Source organism: Triplophysa rosa, linkage group LG18, assembly GCF_024868665.1.
Source record: "Triplophysa rosa linkage group LG18, Trosa_1v2, whole genome shotgun sequence".
In the NCBI taxonomy this organism is placed as follows: Eukaryota; Metazoa; Chordata; class Actinopteri; order Cypriniformes; family Nemacheilidae; genus Triplophysa; species Triplophysa rosa.
In genome coordinates this window covers 14,425,600-14,449,524 of record NC_079907.1, presented here as the reverse complement: position 1 = coordinate 14,449,524, position 23,925 = coordinate 14,425,600, and the positions used below count along the sequence as shown (strand labels likewise).

The window sequence follows — 23,925 nt, the reverse complement described above, 5'->3', positions numbered from 1 at the left end:
AGTACCTGAAAACCATACTTAAGTAAAAGTACAGATACCTTGCAGTGAAAATTACTCCATTACAAGATACAAGACACCAATTCCAAAACGACTTGAGTAAAAGTCTTCGAGTATCTGATTTGAACAGTACTTGAGTATTTTACTCATACTGAATGTAGGCTCAAAGAAGCACTAGTCCTCAACATGTCAGTGGAAAAACTAGAAACAGTCGATTTGTGAGGAGAGCAATCACATTTATTTTCTTAAATCATAATAAGACTGAACACCTCAAAATTGCAACAAATCATGGCCGACANTGGCAATATTAATTATAAGATAGGTGCCATGCAAAATGTAATGTGTAATTGCATTAGTCATTACAAATGTAGTGGAGTAAAGAGTACATATACTTGTTCAAAAATGTAGTTAAGTAGAGAGTAAAAGTTGCTAATATCTTTAATACTCAGTACAACTACAAAGTAGCCAAAAAGATACTTAAGTAAAGTAACTAAGTACATTTACTCCAATACTTTACACCACTGCTCACCGCATGCAGTTCATGGCCGGCATCTTTTAGCGCTGGGACAGCCCCTTCGGCGGACTATAAAGACTGTCAGATGGCGGCGAATTCTTGGAGAGAGATTTCCTCTAACGTCCGTTTGGAGGCGTGTCAGCAAAAGACATGAAGAACTTCGCACTTTATAAACACTGTGCACGATCTTTTGCACTTTATTGGCTTTATTGTTTTATTTTTTGTTTTACCTTTTATTGTTAATAGTTTTTTGAAAGTTTTATATTTGTGTTAATATTGCATTGTATACTCATATATACATAGTTTGCACTTTTACATATTCTGTTCTTTGACTCTTTTGCAAATAAAGAACAAAATTGTGACACTTCCAGATCTTGGTTGCATTTCGTTTCATTTTTAACTAAACAATTAATAGGGTGAGTTGTCCATGACAAAATATGATATTCTATCAGGGTATCATTTCAATACACAGTTTTGACATCTATGTATGTGCTCTGTGTAAATGAGTACACCCCTTTGAAAAGTATACTTTTTTTCAACAATATCTAAATGAACTAGGGCTGTCAACGTTAACGCGTTAACGCATGCGATTAATTTTTTCAAATTAACGCGTGAGAAAATATTTATCGCAATTAACGCAGCATCCGTTTGTTTTGACATCCTTTGTCTAGCGTTACATTATGTAATCACGCTCTTATTCGTGTACAGGCTTTTAAACCACTGAAGCGCGATTTTAAACAGTTGCTTTGACGCGTTCAATGGAGATAGACCGCTTCGAAACTGTAAACAGTAACGGCTGCGTCGGTGAATCTGTCAGACAGCGCATCCGTGTTAAGTTCTCTTTCGTGCTTGAATGGATAAAACCATACAAGATTATGTCAGAAAGCCCGTTTTGTCTAGCATTTTCTTAAGCACAGACTTCAAAGTGTAAAATAAAATCTTAAATGAACACAAAGTGTTGTGAAAATGGGAGAGCGGTGACGGTCAGATCTGCGTACTGAGACAGCTCTTAAAGGGGCCGCGCTCTTAAACGTGCTGCTGTGACTCCTGTCACTAATGTTAATCAAAGAACAAAATAAAATAAGAAATCAATGTGATTTTGTAGCTTTAATGAGAATTCTTCTGCATTTAATTTATAATTTAGCATTAAAGACTGTAAAGTGTCCTTCAATTCCTGTATGTTTCCTACATGAGCTCTCAATTATACTGTTGAATGGCTATAATTCATATTATAATATCAGTTACAGTACTAATATCAAAATGTTAGCTTTCATAAAATGATGCTGTTAAAGAAATATGTTGTTTCTACATCAATTTGAAGATTAAATGTGAAATTATTAAAATGTAAAAGTATATTTTAAAATATAATAGTTATGTGTGATTAATCGATTAATCACAGAAAAAATGTGTGATTAATCCGATTAATTTTTTTAATCGATTGACAGCACTAAAATGAACACACATAAAAATCCAAAATGTGGACAAGAATTAAGTTTAATATAACATCTGTTTAACTTCTAACATACCCTTAAAGGTATTTGAGATGTAGCACTTCAAAGTGGCCCATTAGTGCAACGACCCATTGCATTATTCACACAACTTCATGGGTCTATAACTTTAAAATGCTACAGTAAAAATGTCTCCTTTTTTGTGTTTTATACCACAATAAAACACCTTTTGGTTTCATGGTTTAATCAATTTAAACAATCAAAACGAAGCAAAACATAGGTATTTTGAATTTGTGATAGGATTCAAAAATCAAAAACATGTTCCCTCATCCTGTGTCCCCCCCCACCCCACTTCTCAAACCAAAGTTACACTCTTGTCAACATATATTATCAAACAAATATAAATACAATGTCTGGGCAAAGCTTTTTAGAGACATTATTGTGTTTTTAATTTAAAGCAATAACCTCATTTCTGTCTTTGGAATTGTACACATTTTTACTGGTCTTGATACCACAGCAAAAAACTTCTTGATGAGTAAATTAACAGCAAATCTACAATTTATGCTGAAAACTCTATCAACACTGAAGACATGTTCATGGACGCTCTCCAGTGTGAATTCTCATGTGGACCTCAAAATCTGATTTCTGTTCAAAACTCTTCCTTCCACACTGAGTACATGTGTATCGGCGTGCTCCAGTGTGACCTCTCACGTGGTCCTCGAGATTTGATTTGTGTTTGAAACTCTTTCCACACTGAGGACACGCGTATGGTCGCTCTTCAGTATGAATTCTCATGTGCTTCTCAAGCGCTGATTTCTGTCTGAAACTCTTTCCACACTGAGGACATGTGTATGGACGCTCTTCAGTGTGAATTCTAATGTGCACCTCAAGATTTGATCTCTGTTTAAAACTCTTTTCACACTGAGGACACGTGTATGGACGCTCTTCACTGTGAATTCTAATGTGCTCCTCAAGATTTGATTTGCGGTTGAAACTCTTTACACACTGAGGACAAGTGTATGGACGCTCTCCAGTGTGAATTCTCATGTGCTCCTTAAGCGTTGAATTGTGTTTGAAACTCTTTTCACACTGAGGACATGTGTATGGACGCTCTCCAGTGTGAATTCTCATGTGATCCTTAAGCGTTGAATTGTGTTTGAAACTCTTTTCACACTGAGGACATGTGTATGGACGCTCTTCATTGTGAATTCTCATGTGCTCCTCAAGCGTTGATTTGTGTTTGAAACTCTTTCCACACTGAGGACATGCGTATGGACGTTCTCCAGTGTGAATTCTAATGTGCACCTCAAGATTTGATTTCTGTTTAAAACTCTTTCCACACTGAGGACACGTGTATGGACGCTCTTCACTGTGAATTTTCATGTGCTCCTCAAGCGTTGATTTGCGCTTAAAACTCTTTCCACACTGAGGACATGTGTATGGGCGCTCTCCAGTGTGAGTTCTAATGTGCTCCTCAAGCGTTGATTTCTGTTTGAAACTCTTTCCACACTCAGAACAGGTGAAAGGCTCGCCTGCTTTAGTTCTTTGCTTCCTTTTTGGAGAGAAAATCTTGTTCTTCTGCAAACTACTAGAAGACATTTCCAACGTTAAAAGATTCTGAGGTTTCTGACACTGATGTTGCTCCTCAACTTCATTCATGGCTTCACTGAACATCAGGTATGGTGGAACAGACCTTCCAAAATAAATAAAATACATTTTCACATTAACAACTCTGAACAAAATATTTGAACAAAACGGTTAAAATATTCATTAGGGCAGATAATATGCAAATTAGGCTGCAGGGTCTAAATTTTCGGTCAACTCGGAGTAAGCTGAATCTCACCCTGCATCCCAATTTGCATACTATGCCTTGCCTTAAATAGTAGGCGTTAGTGTTAGTGTTTAAAAGAGAGGAAGTAAACTATTGCTGTAAGTCAATATCATTGATCCAAATGTGTCATTGATGCCCGCGTGTGCTGTTATTACTTGATTGTCAAACGGGAACAACTCGTGCGCTGGTTTTAACCCTCACGCGCATAGCAATTTCTGCAAGGATAAGCCTGAGCCGCAAGCATCACAAGCTCTCTCGTGCGCGAAAAACTCAAACTCTGCACATTACAAACTATCTCTGGTGCGAGGAAAAGCCCGAGCCGCGCGCCTTACAAGCGATCTGCGGGGGAAACTCAAAACCTGCACATTATAAACTCTCTCTGGCGTGAGGAAAACCCTAAGCCACATGCATTGCAAGCTCTCTTGCACGAAAAAATGCACAATTGTAATATTAATTCACAACATATTTTGGCAAACAGCCAACTATCGTCTAAGGAATCAGCTATTGCCGATATGTCTGAGTCTGGTGTATTTTGATAACAAATATCTTGTATTCAATTTTGTGCTAGTAGTAAAAGAGTTATTGTTTGCATACAAATGGGCAATTTTTTTTATTTAGTTTTGCTCAATTTTATATTGTATTATATTGAAAAGCAAGACAAAATATAAAAAGCATTTTGACCATTCAGTTTATGCTGAAAATACGAAATACGAAAAGCCATGTGTTTCATTTTTATTCGGCGTTGGCCAAGAATTTTCATTTCAGTGCATCCCTAATGCTAATGTTAATTTATCCGCTAACGTGAGATGGTGCAGAACGTGATATTCAACATAAAGTAAGCCAAAAGAAACCAGCACCGTCTTTTTTAAAGATATTTCTCATTCATTACTGTCTCAAGCAAAGATAGTGCAGCTTCAAAGATACGTGAGCCAATGGCGTTTGAGTTTGAGCTCTATCAGAGCATTTCATTGGTTGAATGTACTGAATGAATATGCCCTTCACTGAAAACAAACGAGTCAATTGAGTCAAAATGAGACTGAATGAACTGGTACATGTCGTTCATGGTCTAATATTCTCGATGTGGCAACAATGCATATCCAGTAGTTACTCAACTTTTCTGAAAAATAAAGGTAATGACCTGGTTTAATTTAATTCTAAGGTAAAGTCAATTATGTCAAAACCTTTGTATGGAACATTTATTTACACAAATTAAATTAGTTAACCTGTTAAAATGGTTATAAATCATGAATGCTTTGGAGTACAAACTTAAGGTTGGTCTTGTTTGAAAGAAGACATTTTGCAGATTATTGCTGAAGTGGAATCAGTTAAATAAAAAAATGTACTTTTTAAGTTTAATTTGATGGCTATAAAAATATAAAAATAGTATTTATTTATTTATGTAAATAAATTTTTGTTTCAGCGAAAAAATGCTAGAAATTCAAAGCCACACATGTTACCAAGTTGTGTTCTGAATTTGAGCTTGAAATGAAAAAAAAAGAGATCTGTGTAACACTTTTAGCTGCTGTACCGCAAATGTCCACTTGGGGGACACGAATGCTTCAATGCTAATTCCTAACCACCACAACACATACTGAGAATATGTTTCCCCTTTTTACTTTCTCATGCACAAACTCAATGAATAAAACACAAATGTATAATAAAAGGAACATAAAAATAGGAAAAAAACTAAACTAATTTTAGAAAACTGAAACGTTAAACATTAGAAATGTATAACTACTTACAACTTTCTACTGTCAAACATTGGTCCAAACATTGGTCAGATTCTTATTCTAGAGGCTTAGACCTTTCCAAAGATATACAGTATAGTTTGTCATAATTAGGATCGAATTTTATTGCAAAATATTGAAATAAACCTCAGTGTTCCAGTGGTGGAACAGTGACATTTATGCACACTCTTGTCATAAACGAATCAATTATTGCAGCAACATAATTTATATAGTCAAGTATTGGTCATATTTGTATTCTAGAGGCTTAGACCTTTCCGAAGTTATATAGTTTGTCATGATTAGGATCGAATTTTATTGCTAAATATTGAAATAAACCCCAGTGTTCCACTGGTGGAACAGTGACATTTAGCAGCATATATTAATGTTTTATGCACACTCCTGTCATAAATAAATAAATTACTACCGCTACATAATTTACATTGTCAAACACTGGTCAAATTTGTATTCTAGAGGCTTAGACCTTTCCAAAGATATATAGTTTGTCATGGTTAGGATGGAATTACACTGTGAAATTTTAAAGTAAACTTTAGCATTCCACCTGTGGAACGGTGACAGTTAAAGCGGCGCTGCCCAAACCGACCCATGTATGTCAGAAACTACTGAGAACATGCTGCCTCGTATGCTTTTAAATGGCTCGTTGGTTTAGTCTGCACAGTCAAACACACCTCTTGGCAGTTGGCATGCAGGTTAGGGATGAATATGAAGGTTCGAATATGTAAACGGCATCAACTTTATTGGGTATTCATTTCAGTAAGTCAGAGAGTAAACGCATGTTCATGGTGATGATGTCACAAAAATGCTAATTAGCACGTAACATCACCTTGCACCATAGTGACGGGTAAAAATAGATTGTGACGGATTTTACGAGCCTGTCCGTCAAAATGAACGGACAATGAAAAAGTCTTGCGCAACCTTTGCCGTCAACCTCTGCATCGCTCCGTGAGACTGCCATCTAGTGGTAGGCTGTAGTTTATGCACGGTTGTGCAAGGATCTGAAGTTGTGTGTGTGTGGATTGTCCAATGCAAAACCGCGAAAACAAAGTCTCAAAATACAAATGAACCGAACAGGATGAATGAACGCGCGTCGCAGGATCTACAAATGCGCATCTTGTTATTGACGTGCACAAATTATGATATATTAATACGAAAGACAACATCTGGATTCACAAATATATCTTTGTTTGTACAAATCTGGGTAGATTCATTTAATTCTGAATTTTGCGGACACGAAATGAAAGACATTTGTTTGATGGTCATAACGCATAGGCGTCGGTTTATTCATTGATAGTTGTTTGTACATGGTTGTGTAATGCTGAAAACCGCGAAAAGAACCTCTCAAAATACAAATGTAGAGAACAGGATGAATGGACGCGCGTTGCAGGATACACAAATGCACAACTTCTCATTAGTATGTGCAAAATGATTATACATGAACACAAAATTAAACATTGTATTCACAAATCTGTCTCTATTTGTACAAATCGCCTCATGTTTATTAAAATCTAAATTTCACAGATTCAAATCATACGGCATTTGTTTGTGAATAGTAAAATACAAGTGTAACTTGTATCACGTTCACGGATGACTGTGTATGCATTTGTTAATCATTTTGAGATGAAATTCATCCCATACAAAACTGACTGTTCGAAAATCTGAGGGGGCACGTTCCCCTCTGTTTTAATGGGCATGACGCCTCTGGTTACACCCCTACTAAATAGTATTGGAAATTAGTACAGCTTTCCAGTAGCTCAGTGGTAAGAACATGGCGTTAAGGTGGTGGGTTCAATCCCAGGGGATTGCACAACAAATGTATAGGATAATGCATGCAATGTAAGTCGGTTTGGATAAAAGCGTCTGCCAAAAGCGTAAATGTAAATGAAATTAAAGATAGTATGGCCCAAAACATGTTTGTATCTTTAAATAACGAAGTAAGAAATATTTGCTACACACCAAAAAATATATGCGTTTTCCATAAAAAAAATCGAAGTAGTCAAAATGGGACAAACATGAGTTGCTCGTCTGCAGAACGTGCTTTTAAAGTTACACTTCATTAATAGTGTTAATGCATTTAAGTAACTAAAATAGCCTTTACGAAAATTAACCATGGTTTTAGTTTTAACAAAAAAAAACATGGTTTTACTACAAAAAAAAAACATGGTTAGTAAAACCATGTTTTTGCCATAAGTATTCAATACGACAAAAAAACATGGTTAGGCCTACTACACTTGTACCACAAACAAAACATGGTTAATTTTCGTATAGGTAGGCTAAATAGTAAATCAAAATTGGCTAACGTTAGCGATTAACATATTTTGTCATAGTAAATCACATCTACAGATGGCTTGAAGAGGTCTTTAAAGACATGACTGAAAAACATACAATGATTCAGTCTCAATCCTAACAGTTAAAATAACCTGAAAACGTGACATTTTGTGACGCTATTACCTCAAACATTGCAGGGCAAAAAGTCCGCTTTGATCTTCTTTTTCTGGTTTTATTGTTGGTTGCGAACCAAGTTATATGTGCATACCGCCTCCTGCTGTGATGGAGTGTGAAGAGAATTGACTATATTTCGCTATATTCTATATCTACTGTTCCGAATAAATTTCTATACTGCACTCACTCATCTACTTGCATTCGATCCATCATACAAAATATAATTTTAGGAAAATTCCATAAATTCTATTTGATCCAAATTCTTCTTTCAAATACATCCGTTCAGTATCATATGTAGCACGTGTTTTGTTAGCGCAGCTTCTCTGTTGTTGCTGATATTAACAGTGATAGTGCCGCACACTCTTCCGTTTACATGATATTACCGTAAACACAGTGATAGTGCCGCACACTCTTCAATTGCCATGATATTACCGTAAACACAGTGATAGTGACGCATTCTTCCGTTGACATGATATTACCGTAAACACAGTGATAGTGACGCATTCTTCCGTTGACATGATATTACCGTAAACACAGTGAGAGTGCCGCACACTCTTCAATTGCCATGATATTTCCGTAAACACAGTGATAGTGACGCACTCTTCCGTTTACATGATATTACCGTAAACACAGTGATAGTGACGCACTCTTCTGTTTACATGATATTACCGTAAACACAGTGATATTGACGCACACTCTTCCGTTGACATGATATTACCGTAGTGAAAGTTATACATGGGCATTTTCACTTGTCCACAGTCAAATCTACTTATAAAGCACATAATAAGACTAAATAAATTGACCACGGTGATGTACAAAGTCAACACAATGGGCAAAAAATAATACTAGTTATCGAACCTCTGAATTTACTCTGGTGCATAAATTAAAAAAAACAATAGCTAAAAAACATACCTCCATTCATTATTACAATGTTCTTCTGTACAACATGCAAACCTTCTGACAAACTGAAAACTGTTCTTTAGATTAAAATACTATTTCCTCATTGCCTGTTTACTAGATTAATTCTCTGAGCTTGACTTTCCGTCACACTAGTTACGTACATGTATCAGTACATGTAGGCTAGCTGTAATATCTGAAAAGAAAGATATTCTGGACAGAAAAAAATTATATCACACATTGGCTAAATTTACTACTAGAACATATAACTAATATATATTGCTGAAGTCTTCAACATGGTCATGTGTTGTGTTGCATCATGAATCACGTGCTCCTTCATCTCTCTCTACATGACTTGTTTACATGATGTGTGTGATCAGTTCATTCTCCATCTGTAATAGACACATTCATTCAGTTTTCTTCAGCATAAACTATGATATTCTCATCATTGTAATTAAATTCTTGTTTGGATTCTTTTAGTTGAGTCTCAGAGTCTGATATATCCTGACAATATTACTGTACAATATATATCAACATTATCAAACAAATATAATACAAAGTCTGGGCAAAGTTTTTTAGAGACATTATTGTGAATTTAATTTAAAACAATAACCTCATTTCTGTCTTTGGAATTGTACACATTTTTACTGGTCTTGATACCACAGCAAAAAACATCTTGATGAGTAAATTAACAGCAAATCTACAATTTATGCTGAAAACTCTTTCAACACTGAAGACATGTTCATGGACGCTCTCCAGTGTGAATTCTCATGTGGACCTCAAAATCTGATTTCAGTCTGAAACTCTTCCTTCCAAATTGAGGACATGTTGTGTATGGACGCTCTCCAGTGTGACTTCTAATGTGCCTCTCAAGCGCTGATTTCTGTATAAAACTCTTTCCACACTGAGGACATACCTATGGGTGCTCTCCAGTGTGAATTCTCACGTGGTGCTCAAGCGTTGATTTGCGGTAGAAACTCTTTTCACACTGAGGACAAGCGTATGGTAGCTCTCCAGTGTGATTTCTCACGTGGTCATCAAGCGTTGATTTGCGGTTGAAACTCTTTCCACACTGAGGACATGCGTATGGACGCTCTCCAGTGTGAATTTTCATGTGCTCATCAAGTGTTGATTTCTGTGTGAAACTCTTTTCACACTGAGGACAAGAGTATGGGCGCTCTCCAGTGTGAATTCTCGCATGGTCCTTAAGCGTTGATTTGCGGTTGAAACTCTTTCCACACTGAGGACACATGTATGGTCGCTCTTCACTGTGAATTCTCATGTGCTCATGAAGCGTTGATTTGCGTTTGAAACTCTTTCCACACTGAGGACAAGTATACGGACGCACTCCAGTGTGAATTCTAATGTGCTTCTCAAGCGTTGATTTGCGTTTGAAACTCTTTCCACACTGAGGACAAGTGTATGGACGCTCTTCACTGTGAGTTCTCATGTGTCTCTGAAGAAGACATTTGTATTTGAAACATTTTCCACACTGAGCGCAGGTAGGCTCGCCTGCTTCAGTTCTTTGTTTCCTGTTTGGAGAGAAAATCTTGTTCTTCTGCAAACTACTAGAAGACATTTCTAGCTTTACAAGATTCTGAGGTTTCTGACACTGATGTTACTCCTCAACTTCATTCATGGCTTCACTGAACATCACTGTGTGGTATGATGGAACAGACCTTCCAAAAAAAAATACATTCATTTTCACATTAACAACTGTTGACAAAATATTTGAACAAAACAGTTAAAATATTAATTAAGACAGATAATATGCAAATTGTTTAATCATCTCTGACTGACTCCCCTGCATCCCAATTTGCATACTACCTGTCCTAAATAGTATTGGAAATTAAAATTAGCATGGATCACTCAAGAGTATGAAGTAAGAAATAATGAATGATACGGCTTTGCTACACACCAAAAAGACAGAGATACTTTTCCATAAATGCAAACTTTTAGGGCATATTCAAAGAAGTCGAAATGGGACACAACATGATTTGCACGACTGCAGAAGGTGCTTTAAATGTTACACTTCATAAATAGTGTTAATGCATTAAAGTAAATAAAATATGCTAAACGGTAAAACCAATTTGGCTAACTTTAGCGAATAACCTCGTCGTTATAAATCACATCTGCAGATGGCTTTAAGGGATCTTTAAACATAGATATAACTGAAAAACATAAGACCATGATTCAGTCTCAACCCTAACAGTTGAAATAACCTGAAAACATGACATTTTGTTCTGATATTACCTCAAACATTGCAGGCCTCCTTCTTATTTTTCTTCTAGTGTTTAATGGCGGTTTGGCTAAACTTAGCGGTGCTTTACCGCCATCCGCTTCACTGTTGTTGTTGTTGCTGATATTACCGTAAACACAGTGATAATGCCGCACACGCTTCAGTTGACATTATATTACCGTAATGATCCTTATACACGCGCACTATCACTTGTCCACAGTCAAATTTATTTATAGAGCACATAAAAAGACAAAATAAATTGCCCAGAAAGTTCAGACAATGGGCAAAAAAGTAATACTAGTTACCTCAATCAAAACCCTAGTTTACATCATTTCAAAGGTCAAGGCGTTTATTGTTATATGCACAGTGCCCTATATGAGCGTTTGGGACGCTTAGGGGGTTCAGTGGTGTACCAGTAGAAAAAAATGTTGAGAGGTGTTCCCGATTAGAGAAACCAGAACAAGAGAGATTTCCCAGTTGATGATTTATTTAGGATTATTGCATGCCTGAGGTATTTGCTTGCATATGTGTGTGGTCTACAATAAACAGAAAAAAACAGAATACAATATTAAGTTACCTATTATAAGCAATATAAATAAACATTCTAAAGTATTACAATGATACATGGAAATTATGCCGTTGACAATAAGTAGGCTATAACAACAAACCGGGTTGCTGAATGTTGAACATTCTAACTGCTGTATGCTACAGCTGGCATCAGCTTAATGTGCGCAATTTTTCTGGATTGTGTCCCAGGACCTTTCACTGTTGCCAAGTATTTCAATTTTTCTAAGGTCGCGGTTTTCCGGCCAGCTTTTAATGGCCATTTGGCTGATTATTTTTTGCCATTTGGCTGATTATTATGCGCAAAACTGGCAACCCGGTATCAGCATTGGTGGTGGTTGAGGAGATTCCCCCCTGCATGTAAAGCGCTTTGAGTACCCAGAAAAGCGCTATATAAATGTAACGAATTATAAATAATTTACCCCGCTAAACAAATGTAAATGTCGTCGCAGCTGAAAGCGCTCTAAAATGGCAAATAGAACACTAAAAGGCGAAAAATGCACATGTTAAAGTGTGGTGTAATCATCTGTGGGTTCAACTATGTGTGGTGCTTAGAACGAGCGCTGCGATCAGTCAAAGATCATAGAAACATTGTCATGAAAATGATCGGCATAAAACGGTCAATAAACATCACATACACCTTGAGCTACATGACAGAGAAAATGTAAAGTTTTCATTCGAAATTGCATGAGATCGCATAGCAGAGTTAAGGAAGTGTGCGTGCGCGTGCGTGTTAACTTCTGGTCTGCTTTTTTTATCATTTAAAGCCGTTTGGAAAATGAATGATGTTCTTATTGTAGTAACTATAGTTGAAGTATTCCTGCTGAAGTAAAAATAATGGAACCCTGCCCAAAATACAACAGAAAATGTCAATGATTTAATGGTTATAATGGGAATTGTACTATGGATACTTGTTGTCTACTTGTATGTGGTTGATTCTATTGGTGGGATGGTAAATCCTATTGGAATAAAACCCCAAACACACTACAAAGAGGAATTTAATAGAAAAATGTAATTAAATTCACAAATTCATTATTTTATTCAGCAGGGATGGTATTTGCAAACAACAGTATTCACAAATTTACTATTTTCATGTAGTAAATTTAATTAATTGGAGTAAACATACTCCAATTAAGCTATTTTTAGTAAAACCACAGTAACAAAAATTACCATAGTTTATTATAGTAGCTATAGTTTGTTTAGTTAGGTAATACAAATCCAACAAACACATGGCTTGTACACTTTACTACAACAACCTTACTACTTACTGGTAAATTGCTGCTAAAACTGGTAAAGGGAATATACAAAAATAAAAAAAACACTGCTCATGAATACAAATAGGACATGGGGATAATGAGGATAATTAGGCTAAATAGGACATGGGGATAATGAGGATAATTAGGCTAAATTATCTTATATCTAAACTAAACATAAAGGGCCGGTTTCCCGGACAGGGTTTTAGCCCAGACTACTTTAAAAATTAGTGGCATCTTGATCGAAAACAACTTGCACTTGCATATCTTAAAATATATCAGTGCGATTGTTTTGTCTCAAGATGCACACTGTAATGTTTGTTTGTAAAGCATGTTTTTAAAAACGCCTTAAATATCCTAATTTAACTAGGACTAGTCCTGGTTTAAGCTAATCCATGTCTGGGAAACCGCCCCAAAGAGTTTGGTTCCAAAATGAGATAACTCCAAAACTGCAGTTGGTTTGTTTTGATTTAAGCCATAATAACTAAAAAAATACAGGTAACTAATACAATAAAAACATGATAACATAATAAAAAACATTATTTTTGAAAAGTGCGTAGTGTGTAAATGAAAATGCTATCCCAAATGTTCAACCTATTAATGTTAATGCATTTAGGGAAAATAACACTTGAATGATCATTTTGCTACAGTTTTGCTTGGCTCTCTTAAATATTTATCAGCCAGTCTTTTGCTGTTTTTGAGGCTTTGATTGTGTTTTTTGGGTGTTTAACAATGGATGTTCATGTTTAGTTTCAAAAAACGCTTTATATTTCACATATTTCAAGTCTATTGTTCACCGCTGTCCCTCTTCTAAAAAAACGACTGGATTTCTTCCAGTCTATATAAAGTCCATCCTTCCGAAACGCTCTGATTGGTAAAGCTGACCAGGTCTGTCGTGATTGGTTCCCCGCTTAGAGAGTGTGCGTGTGCGTGTGCGTGTGCGTGTGCGTGTGCGTGTGTGTGTGTGTGAAGATGTCCCACCCATACCATATCAGCGAGCTTACGCTTCTCAGGCTGTTGTGATTGGTCGGTGCCCCTCTCAGTGCACGTGTATTCATAAACTTTGGCTTTTAGCAATAAACAGTAACAATGGCGTCAACTTCACTTCATCAGTTAAACACATGCGGATCGATCGAAGTGTAACGGAGGTCTGCTAGTGCATGTGCAAACGTCAATCTATGTTAGAGATCGCGATTTTTTCGCTACTAATGGCGAGGGAAAGGACACTGGACCAAATGGCGTCAGACCGGTTATAATAATTAACACTAATAACAGAAGCGTTAATTTTGCTTTTTTATATCGGACCCGAGTTGGATAATAAAACAAGCAGATTGACCAGGAGACATTTGCAAGCAGGACTTGTTGTGGCAAAATCGATCATCAAATGTTGAGAGAAATCACGAAGACCAAGAAGCCAAGTTTCAAAGGTTTCAATCTTTAATTTGTTCGAACAAGTCAAAGAAAGTCATACAGAGTTCATCTGATGATGTCCAACGAATACATGTCTGACTCCATCTTTTATACATTGTTCTTAAGTCGTTATCACAGTTCAAACCAATCATGTTTTACCTGACATCATCTACCAATCATGTTTTACCTGACATCACTTATTTTTATTAGTCCATCCCCTTATGACTCGCTACAGTTACATTTCAGCCTGCACTCGCTACAGTTACATTTCCGGCCTACCATATTAGGATCTAATCGTAGGGAGCGCCTCTCAATCAACACATACGTATATCATGTGCTCTTTATCTTGACACCTTTCCGGGGGCTTTCGGACGATACATGATTTAACATTGGTTTTATTAAAAATGAACTCATGGTTTAGCGTGATAATGAGCACCCCAGCGTCCTTGGCTGTATGCGATAATTTAAACTTCTCTACAAAAGTGTGTGGTTTTATTAAAAATGAGCTCATTGTTTAGCGTAATAATAAGCATCCCAGCGTTCTTAATTCAACTTCTCTACAAAAGTGTGTGTGGTGTACGTGCAGTTCCTGTCTTAGTGTGATAAGATATTTGGTGTGTACACAGGTGTTCAAGTGCTCAAACTCATACATGAGGCACATAGCCCATATTATATCAGAAAAATACATGAGACCTATAACTACCTTTAAATGTATTATTTTATATTAGAAAATCAAATGCTATACTAGAAAAAACCACCATAGACTTCAAAGGACGTTTCATAGAAGTGTTTTAGAGGTAGGCTATGCACACATATCAGTGTGTTACACAGAACAGCTTTCACAGCCGATGTTAAAGTCATGGAAGCTGTTATTTGACCGTTGGTTATCTTAGAATCCGATTCCAGCCGTTCTCTGTAGTCCTTGAAAAGCGAATTCTGTTAAAGACAATATCTCGCTTATGACCAGCTGTAGGACTGTGATGAAAGTGCAGTGTAGGGTGTAACTAGTTACTAAGTAATTAGTTACTGTAATTTAATTACTTTTCCCTTGAAAAAGTAAAGTAAGGGATTACTCTTATTTTTTCTGTAATTTAATTACAGTTACTTCTGATGTAATTAAAGTAAATACTTTGTGTAATATGTGTGTGTGCAGAAGAGGAATTTACATCAAAATTCAAAGTCTAACTTCAAAATCCGTGCTTTAATGTATAATTCTCACATTTGTAATGAATAATAATACTTTATGTAGTTTTATATTATTTATTTGAATGAATTAAAAGAGTCGTTTCATGTCTATCCTTGAATCACTTAACTCATCAAGGTTGATATAGGATATAGAAAGTAATTAGTAATAAGTAATTAAATACTTTTTGAAGAGAGTAACTTGTACAGTAATCTAATTACATTATTGAATGTGTAATTAGTGACTAGTAATTAATTACTTTTTCAGAGTAACTTACCCAACACTGTGAAAGTGAAAGTAGTTTAGCGTGTAGCTCAGTCAAATGTTTACCATCTCTGATAACCAAACACTACTCCAGCGGCTCCTCCTCTTCTCTGAAGAAGGCCTCACCCCTATTTGGGGGTATTCCTTTGGGTGGAGGTTATTAAAAGCACTCGGAATAGTGACATCATGTACCCGGGAAGTAGAGGGCTGTAGTCCGATTCCAGCCGTTCTCTGTAGTCCTTGAAAAGCGAATTCTGTTAAAGACAATATCTCGCTTGGCATTGAACTTTGAGCTTTATCATTTTGCAGGTTTTATTTATGCTCTAACTGCAACATTACACACTAACTAAAGGTTGAAAAATGGGATCGCGGGGAATAGGACCTTTAATTTAGCAATTTAAAGAGCATTAAAATATGCATTTAATTTACATATTAAAAGTAGTGTACTGACCAAAGTAAATTAAATTATTGAATTTTCATTTTGCACCTAATTATGGTGGCGTGTTGCTGCCACTTACATTTTATTTTTTCGACTCAATTATGTCGTTAAAACGAGATAATATGTCATTAAAACGAGATAATACCTTGTTTTAACGAGATAATATAGTCGTTTTAACGAGATACTTTTCTTGTTATAAAGGGATAATATGATGTCTCATAATAATTACACATTAACCTATTACGTGAAAGCGACATGTTTTCTAGATGGATATACGTAAAATGTCATGTTTTCGAACCACGGCCCGCTGTACAGTACACTCTAAAAAATCCGTAAAAATAGGGCACAATATAGGCCTACTGTATTAATATGAAGGAATTTTCTGTATTCATTTTTACAGTTGTTTAACCTGTATTTTACATTTTGCACTGCATTAAATTGCATTTTAGCATGAACGGAAATGTCAATAAAATAAAGGAAAATGTACTGGTAATTTTCTGCCAGTACTTTATCCGTTTTTTACAGGGTTTCTTTTTTACAGTGTAGCCAAAATCAAGACAGCGATTTCTCTTCAGAGTTGCACTTACGGATCCAGAATATTAAATACATGCTTGACTGACAACAAATCCAGCCTGAATACATTTCAGTAGCTTATATCCGCGAAGCTATAACGGTTCATCAACAAGGAATAATGCCACACTCTAAAAAAAAGACGTAAAAATAGGGCACAATATACCCTATTAATATGAAGGAATTTTCCGTGTTCATTTTACCTGTATTTTACATTTTGCACTGCATTCATTTGCATTTTAGCATTAATGGAAATGTCTGTAAAACAAAGGAAAATGTACTGGTAATTTTCTGCCAGTACTTTATCTGTTTTTTCACGGGATTTTTTTTTACAGTGGTAATGGGTCAGCTCAGCTACCACAGTGACGACCGGACCATATTCGTTGCCACGACGTACCAAATAACCTTCCAGCGATTTAACTTTGTGATTCCCATATTCGTCGGGATGATGTAACATTGGACATTGCTAGGACTTGATGATTTCCTCCTAAAGACGTAAATTGAACGGACCATATTCGTCGCAGCAACCAACAACCAAACATTTAAAATATTTTTTTTGTATTTAAACACATCGTCCCTCGCATGGAGGATTAAATTAATTTGTGATTTAATCTGTGCATTAAAGATTCAATTTTATGCATAATTTAAATAATTGTCTAGTTAAATGTATTACACAAAATATGACGATTAATAAAACTTAACACAGCACTGTACATCAGCATCAGACACTTTATTCAGATACTGAAGTAAATGACATAAATATTCAAAGCAGATATTTATTGACGGAGATGAATAAATATTCTCTTTAAGCTTAATATTATATTCTTGTCTTACCATAAGTTTAGCAGAATGTCCGTTTTTTAGATACAACTAAAGCTTCTTCAGCACACTCGCAAACATCATGGTCCGTTCATTTAAACGCGCCAAATCGATCGAAAATCATTCAAATATATGTTTACTCTCACATCTGTGCGGTATAAATAAAATAAATAAACCGCTAAAGTAATATCATGCAGTGAGGTAAAACGAAATAACCGTTAATGTTTTAATGATGCCAGAGTGTGGCTCCTTGCAGAACAGAGAACGCGCGTGCTGGACAAGCGCGCGCATCAAATAAATGGTAACCGTTTTAATAGTTTTATCTTATTTTAACTGCAGTTTAATAGCTCGGTTAAAAGCATCCGTTCAGTTAAATGAACCATCTCGTCAAAAAACTGAATTAATTTATCGAATTCATGCAATTCCTTTTGAATTGTCTATTAATGAAAACCTAAGTGAGAAAAATATGTTGTTTAAAATGATATAACATCTCGTTAAAACGGGAAAAATATGCCATTTACACAAGAAAATTATTTCGTTTTAACGACATATCATCTCGTTTTAAAGACATTATCTTGTTAAAAAACTACATATTATCTCGTTAAAACGACATATTATTTTGTTTTAATGACATATCATCTCGTTTAAACGACATAATTGAGTGGAAAAAATAAAATGTATGTGGCAGCAATACCCCACCGTACCTAATATTGCACATATGTTATTAAACGTATATTTAAAGACATAAATGAGTTGTAATTTTACACACTGAATTTCCATTTTGCAAATTGCATTTCAATTTTAAAATTGCTACCACTACACTTCCATACAATGGGGTGGTTTCCCATACATGGTTTTAGACTAGTCCTAGACTAAAATAAATGTTTGTAAGGTGTCTTTCAATTTAAACAATCAAAACTAAGCAAAACATAGGTATTTTGAATTTGTGATAGGATTCAAAAATCAAAAACATTTTCCCTCATTTTGTGTCCCCCCCACTTCTCAAACCAAAGTTACACTCTTGTCAACATATATTATCAAACAAATATAAATACAATGTCTGGGCAAAGCTTTATAGAGACATTATTGTGAATTTAATTTAAAACAATAACCTCATTTCTGTCTTTGGAATTGTACACATTTTTACTGGTCTTGATACCACAGCAAAAAACATCTTGATGAGTAAATTAACAGCAAATCTACAATTTATGCTGAAAACTCTTTCCACACTGAAGACATGTTCATGGACGCTCTCCAGTGTGAATTCTCATGTGGACCTCAAAATCTGATTTCAGTCTGAAACTCTTCCTTCCACACTGAGTACATGTGTATCTGCGCGCTCCAGTGTGACCTCTCACGTGATCATCAAGTGTTGATTTGCGTTTGAAACACTTTCCACACTGAGTACATGTGTATGGACGCTCTCCAGTGTGAATTCTCATGTGTACCTGAAGATGACATTTGTGTTTGAAACTCTTTCCACACTGAGGACATGTGTATGGGCGCTCTTCTATGTGAATTTTCACGTGCACCTCAAGATTTGATTTCTGTCTGAAACTCTTTCCACACTGAGGACACGCGTATGGTCGCTCTCCAGTGTGAATTCTAATGTGCTTCTCAAGCGTTGATTTCTCTCTGAAACTCTTTTCACACTGAGTACATGTGTATGGGCGCTCTCCAGTGTGAATTCTCACGTGATCATCAAGTGTTGATTTGCGTTTGAAACTCTTTCCACACTGAGGACAAGCGTATGGTCGCTCTTCAGTGTGAATTCTCATGTGGACCTGAAGATGACATTTGTGTTTGAAACTCTTTCCACACTGAGTACATGTGTATGGGCGCTCTTCAATGTGAATTTTCACGTGCACCTCAAGATTTGATTTCTGTCTAAAACTCTTTCCACACTGAGTACATGTGTATGGACGCTCTCCAGTGTGAATTCTAATGTGCTTCTCAAGCGTTGATTTGAGTTTGAAACTCTTTCCACATTGAGGACACGTGTACTGTCGCTCTTCAGTGTGAATTCTAATGTGTCTTTGAAGATGACATTTATGTTTGAAACTCTTTCCACAGTGAGAACAAGTGAAAGGCTCGCCTGCTTCAGTTCTTTGCTTCCATTTTGGAGAGAAAATCTTGTTCTTCTGCAAACTACTAGAAGACATTTCCAGCTTTACAAGATTCTGAGGTTTCTGACACTGATGTTTCTCCTCAACTTCATTCATGGCTTCACTGAACATCACTGTGTGGTATGATGGAACAGACCTTCCAAAATAAATACATTTTCACATTAACAACTCTGAACAAAATATTTGAACAAAAGGGTTAACATATTTATTAGGACAGATAACATGCCATTTGAGAGGCAGGGTTTAAGTTTTCAGTTTAAGAACAACTGACTTTAAACTAAAATAGGCTAAGCAGTAGGACAAATTTGGCTACCTTTAGCGAATAACCTCGTCATTATAAATCACATCTACAGATGGCTTGAAGAGGTCTCTAAAGATAGATATAACTAAAAAACATGAAACCATAATTTAGTCTCAACCCTAACAGTTAAAATAACCTGAAAATATTAATTTTTGTTCTGATATTACCTCAAAGATTGCAGGGCAAAAACATCCGCGTTGTTAGCGCAGCTTCTCTGTTGTTGTTGATATTACCGTAAACACAGTGATAGTGCCGCACACTCTTCCGTTTACATGATATTACCGTAATGATCGTAATACACACGCACTCATCATAAGACAAAATCAGTTTACCGCGGCGATGTAAAGCTCACACAATGGGAAAAAAACAAAACTTGTTACCTAACCATTTAATTAACCCTTGTGCACAGTATAATAACATATAGAGCTCAACAGAAGACAACAAACATCAAAAGAATATGAAAAAGAAAATGACAAAAAAAGTATGAATATCTGCCCCTATTCAAATCACTGTCATTGGCCACATAAATCCAACACATTCATTCATCCACCATAGCAATCCATCTACCAAACCCAGTCATCTAACCATCTAAGCTATCCATTCATCCATCCTTCCTTACTTGAGTGAAAGTACAGATACTACTGGTCACATATTACTCCACTACAAGTAAAAGTTGTAAAGACAGATTCTTACTTAAGTTAAGGTACAGAAGTAAGTGCTTTTAAAAGTACTCAAGTATTAAAAGTAAATTTCCTTTATGTCAGTGGTGCATTGTTTTATTGTCGTATACCTTGTGCCTCTGAAGCAACCTACTGAATACACTGAAGCTCACAGTATCAGTTGTATTAAAGGAGTAGTTCACTCCAAAATGTGCCCCCATTGACTTTCCATAGTAATTTTTATTCCTACTATGGAAAGTCAATAGATTAGATTAGATTCAACTTTATTGTCATCGCACATGTGCAAGTACAAGGCAACAAATTGTGACCTCTGTATTTAACCCATCCAGAGAGTAGTGAACACACGCACAGCAAGTGGTGAACAGACGTACACCCGGAGCAGTGGGCAGCTATCACTGCAGCGCCCGGGGAGCAAGTAGGGGTCAGGTGCCTTGCTCAAGGGCACCTCAGTCGTTACCCGCCGGCCCTGGGAATCAAACCGGCAACCTTCTGGGCATGAGTCCGACTCTCTAACCATTAGGCCACAACTGCCCAATAGGGGCACATTTTGAAGTGAGCTACTCCTTTAAGAGGAGTAATAATTAGCCTAATTTATATTTGATAATTTAACCTAATTATCCTCATTAGCCCCCTAGGCCTATATGTATTTACGAGCAGTGTTTTCTTTTTTGTATATTCCCTTTACCAGTTTTAACAGCAATTTACCAGTAAGTAGTAAGGTTCTTGTATATAGTAAAGTGTAGAAGCCATGTGTTTGTTGGATTATTACCATTTGTATTACCATAGTTTAAATACAAACATAAACCATAAATACTCATGTCATTTAAAACCTGTCTCGAGCTCAGATAGAAAACCGGCAGCTGGAGCTACAGCGACACCTACAGACGCAGACTGCATACAACAACAACAACAACAACAACAACAACAACAACAACAACAACAACACCAACACCACAGCGGACACCTCTATCATAGGACCTGAGAGAAACCAGCACAACACTCACTGACAAATGATGTTTTATTAACAAAGTTCGGGAGGAGCCAGAGTATTCAATCAAGCCCGGCTGATCCACATCAGCAATCACGGCTTCCACCCTATCAGCTCAAGCGAGCTATCCCATAAACAAGGCAGCCGTTTTACCTGCGTTATCTCTACGGTTTTCAGCATCCCTCTGCCCGAACACGCGTTCTCTCGCAGAACCCTGGGGGTGCGCTCTGGGCTCGAGCCGGTTCTGAGCTCGGTGCACTCGCCTCGACAGTGGGACAGCATGCCAAATAAGCATACCTTGTCTACTCCTGCTGTTATTATTGTGTGCATAGGTGGACTCGTGAATTCTCTGTGTTTATGAAGTTCTGCACAGTTTTTTTATGCTGAAAACGTTTACAACCTGTGGATATTTTCTGAATCTGTTATGATAACTACATTAAATAATGTGATTTTTCTTGATACCAAACACAGTAATGTAACATGAAGTACAGAATGTAGTTGTAGTATTTTAATGACACTGAAGACTCATATTTACACACTAGTGTTTATTTTTGTATATGTGAAAGAAACTGTCAGATATCTCACAGCCATGAAAACACAATTACCAGAGCTGGGTAGTAACAGATTACATGTAATCTGGATTACGTAATCAGATTCAAAAATCAAGTACTTGTAATTAGAGTAAACTACATTTTAAAATACTTGTAATCAGACTACAGTTACTTTTTTATGGATTACATGATTACATATTATTAACAGAATGGCACTAAATTGTTTACAGTTCAGTGATTTTTCTACATTTTTAAATGTTTTATTTCTGTTTTCTTTCTAAAAGTTTTTATAATAAACATAACTACCACTTCTATATGTTTGTGATTCTTCGAGCTCTATCCGGCAGAGAGAGGAGGGGTTTGGAATGGATGCAAAATGGAGCGGCACTTTGCATTTGATGGCTGGACACTAGGGGTGTGACGACTAATTTCACTATCAAACTCCATCATGCTGATATCTCAAGACCTTGACAAGAAATCTTGTCACATTTTAATCTTGCGAGATCTTGTGGCACGAGATCTTGTCACACCCCTAATAGACAACCTTTAATTTTTAGGGAAACTCATGGGAAACTATAATTATCATTAAACACTGACAACAAGTTATATGAGTGTTAGTGTTTTGTCCGTTGTATCTGTCAAAATAATACAAAATGATCCTGCTTCAATATATGTAACATCAAATAAGATTTAAATCAAGTAATCTAAATGTAATCCAAAAGTAGTCAGATTACATTACCAAAAATGTGTAATCTAAGAGATTAAATTACTAACTGCAAACCAACAACATTTTCAAATACATTCAAAATAAATCCTATATATATATACATATGGTCTTGTGAAACTCAGTGATGTGTTTTCAATGTAATGTCAATATCTTATAAACATACCTCCATTCATTATGACAATGTTCTCCTGTACAACATTCAAACCTTCTGACAAACTGAACACTGTTCTTTAGATTAAAATACTATTTCCTCATTGCTTGTTTATTAGATGACTTCTCTGCACTTTTCAAAATCCCGTTTGTGACCCCACACTTTAAAATTTGTTGGTAATGATTTTTTAACCGCACGCCGTTATAACCACGGAGAAGTAGGACCGAGCAGGACACAGATAGTCTGCCTATGTCGAAGATTGTTTTAAATCATGTTGTTTTGATATGAATTTAATAGAAATTAGTTTTTACATGGTCGATGTTTCGGTATAGGCTATGTTAAGATGCTGCTTTATAATGGACCTCTATGGGGAAGAAATGCGTAACGCGATTTATTACTTTTTTCTTTTAATAAGGACTCGTTCTTTTAACAGAAGTTAGTGTTTATGACAAGGCTTGACAGAAACGTGGGCTTCCCTGGTCGTTGTTTAGGGACATTAAACCTTGTTAAGCATTTTATAAAGTCTAGTTTTATAAAGTCTTTATAAAGAGAGAGAGAGAGACACGCATGCGCTTTATTACTGCCACAAACATTTTGGCAGTGTGTGTGTGCGTGTGGAGCAAAGACAAAGTGTCAGAAATTTTGCAGGCAATCAACACCTGGTCAATGATCTGAATGACTTTTACTGCAGATTTGAAAATGCTAACTTTACACCTCACACCAACTCTGACATTCTCTCTACACAACACCTATCACCTTCAGTCACCCCACCTCCTGCACTTCAGATCA

The 23,925-nt window shown here is 36.2% G+C and overlaps 1 protein-coding gene across 1 annotated transcript; it reads right to left on the bottom strand.

Moving 5' to 3' along the window:
- Positions 1 to 1,960: 1,960 nt before the first annotated feature.
- On the bottom strand, positions 1,961 to 20,268 carry LOC130569539 (zinc finger protein 850-like). The gene is given in 5 exon segments (XM_057359240.1): positions 1,961 to 3,652; positions 9,615 to 10,483; positions 10,775 to 10,781; positions 18,816 to 19,874; positions 20,207 to 20,268. Coding segments are annotated over 4 exon segments (3,009 nt in total). The 5' UTR covers positions 19,850 to 19,874; positions 20,207 to 20,268; the 3' UTR covers positions 1,961 to 2,553.
- Between the last annotated feature and the right edge of the window lie 3,657 nt (positions 20,269 to 23,925).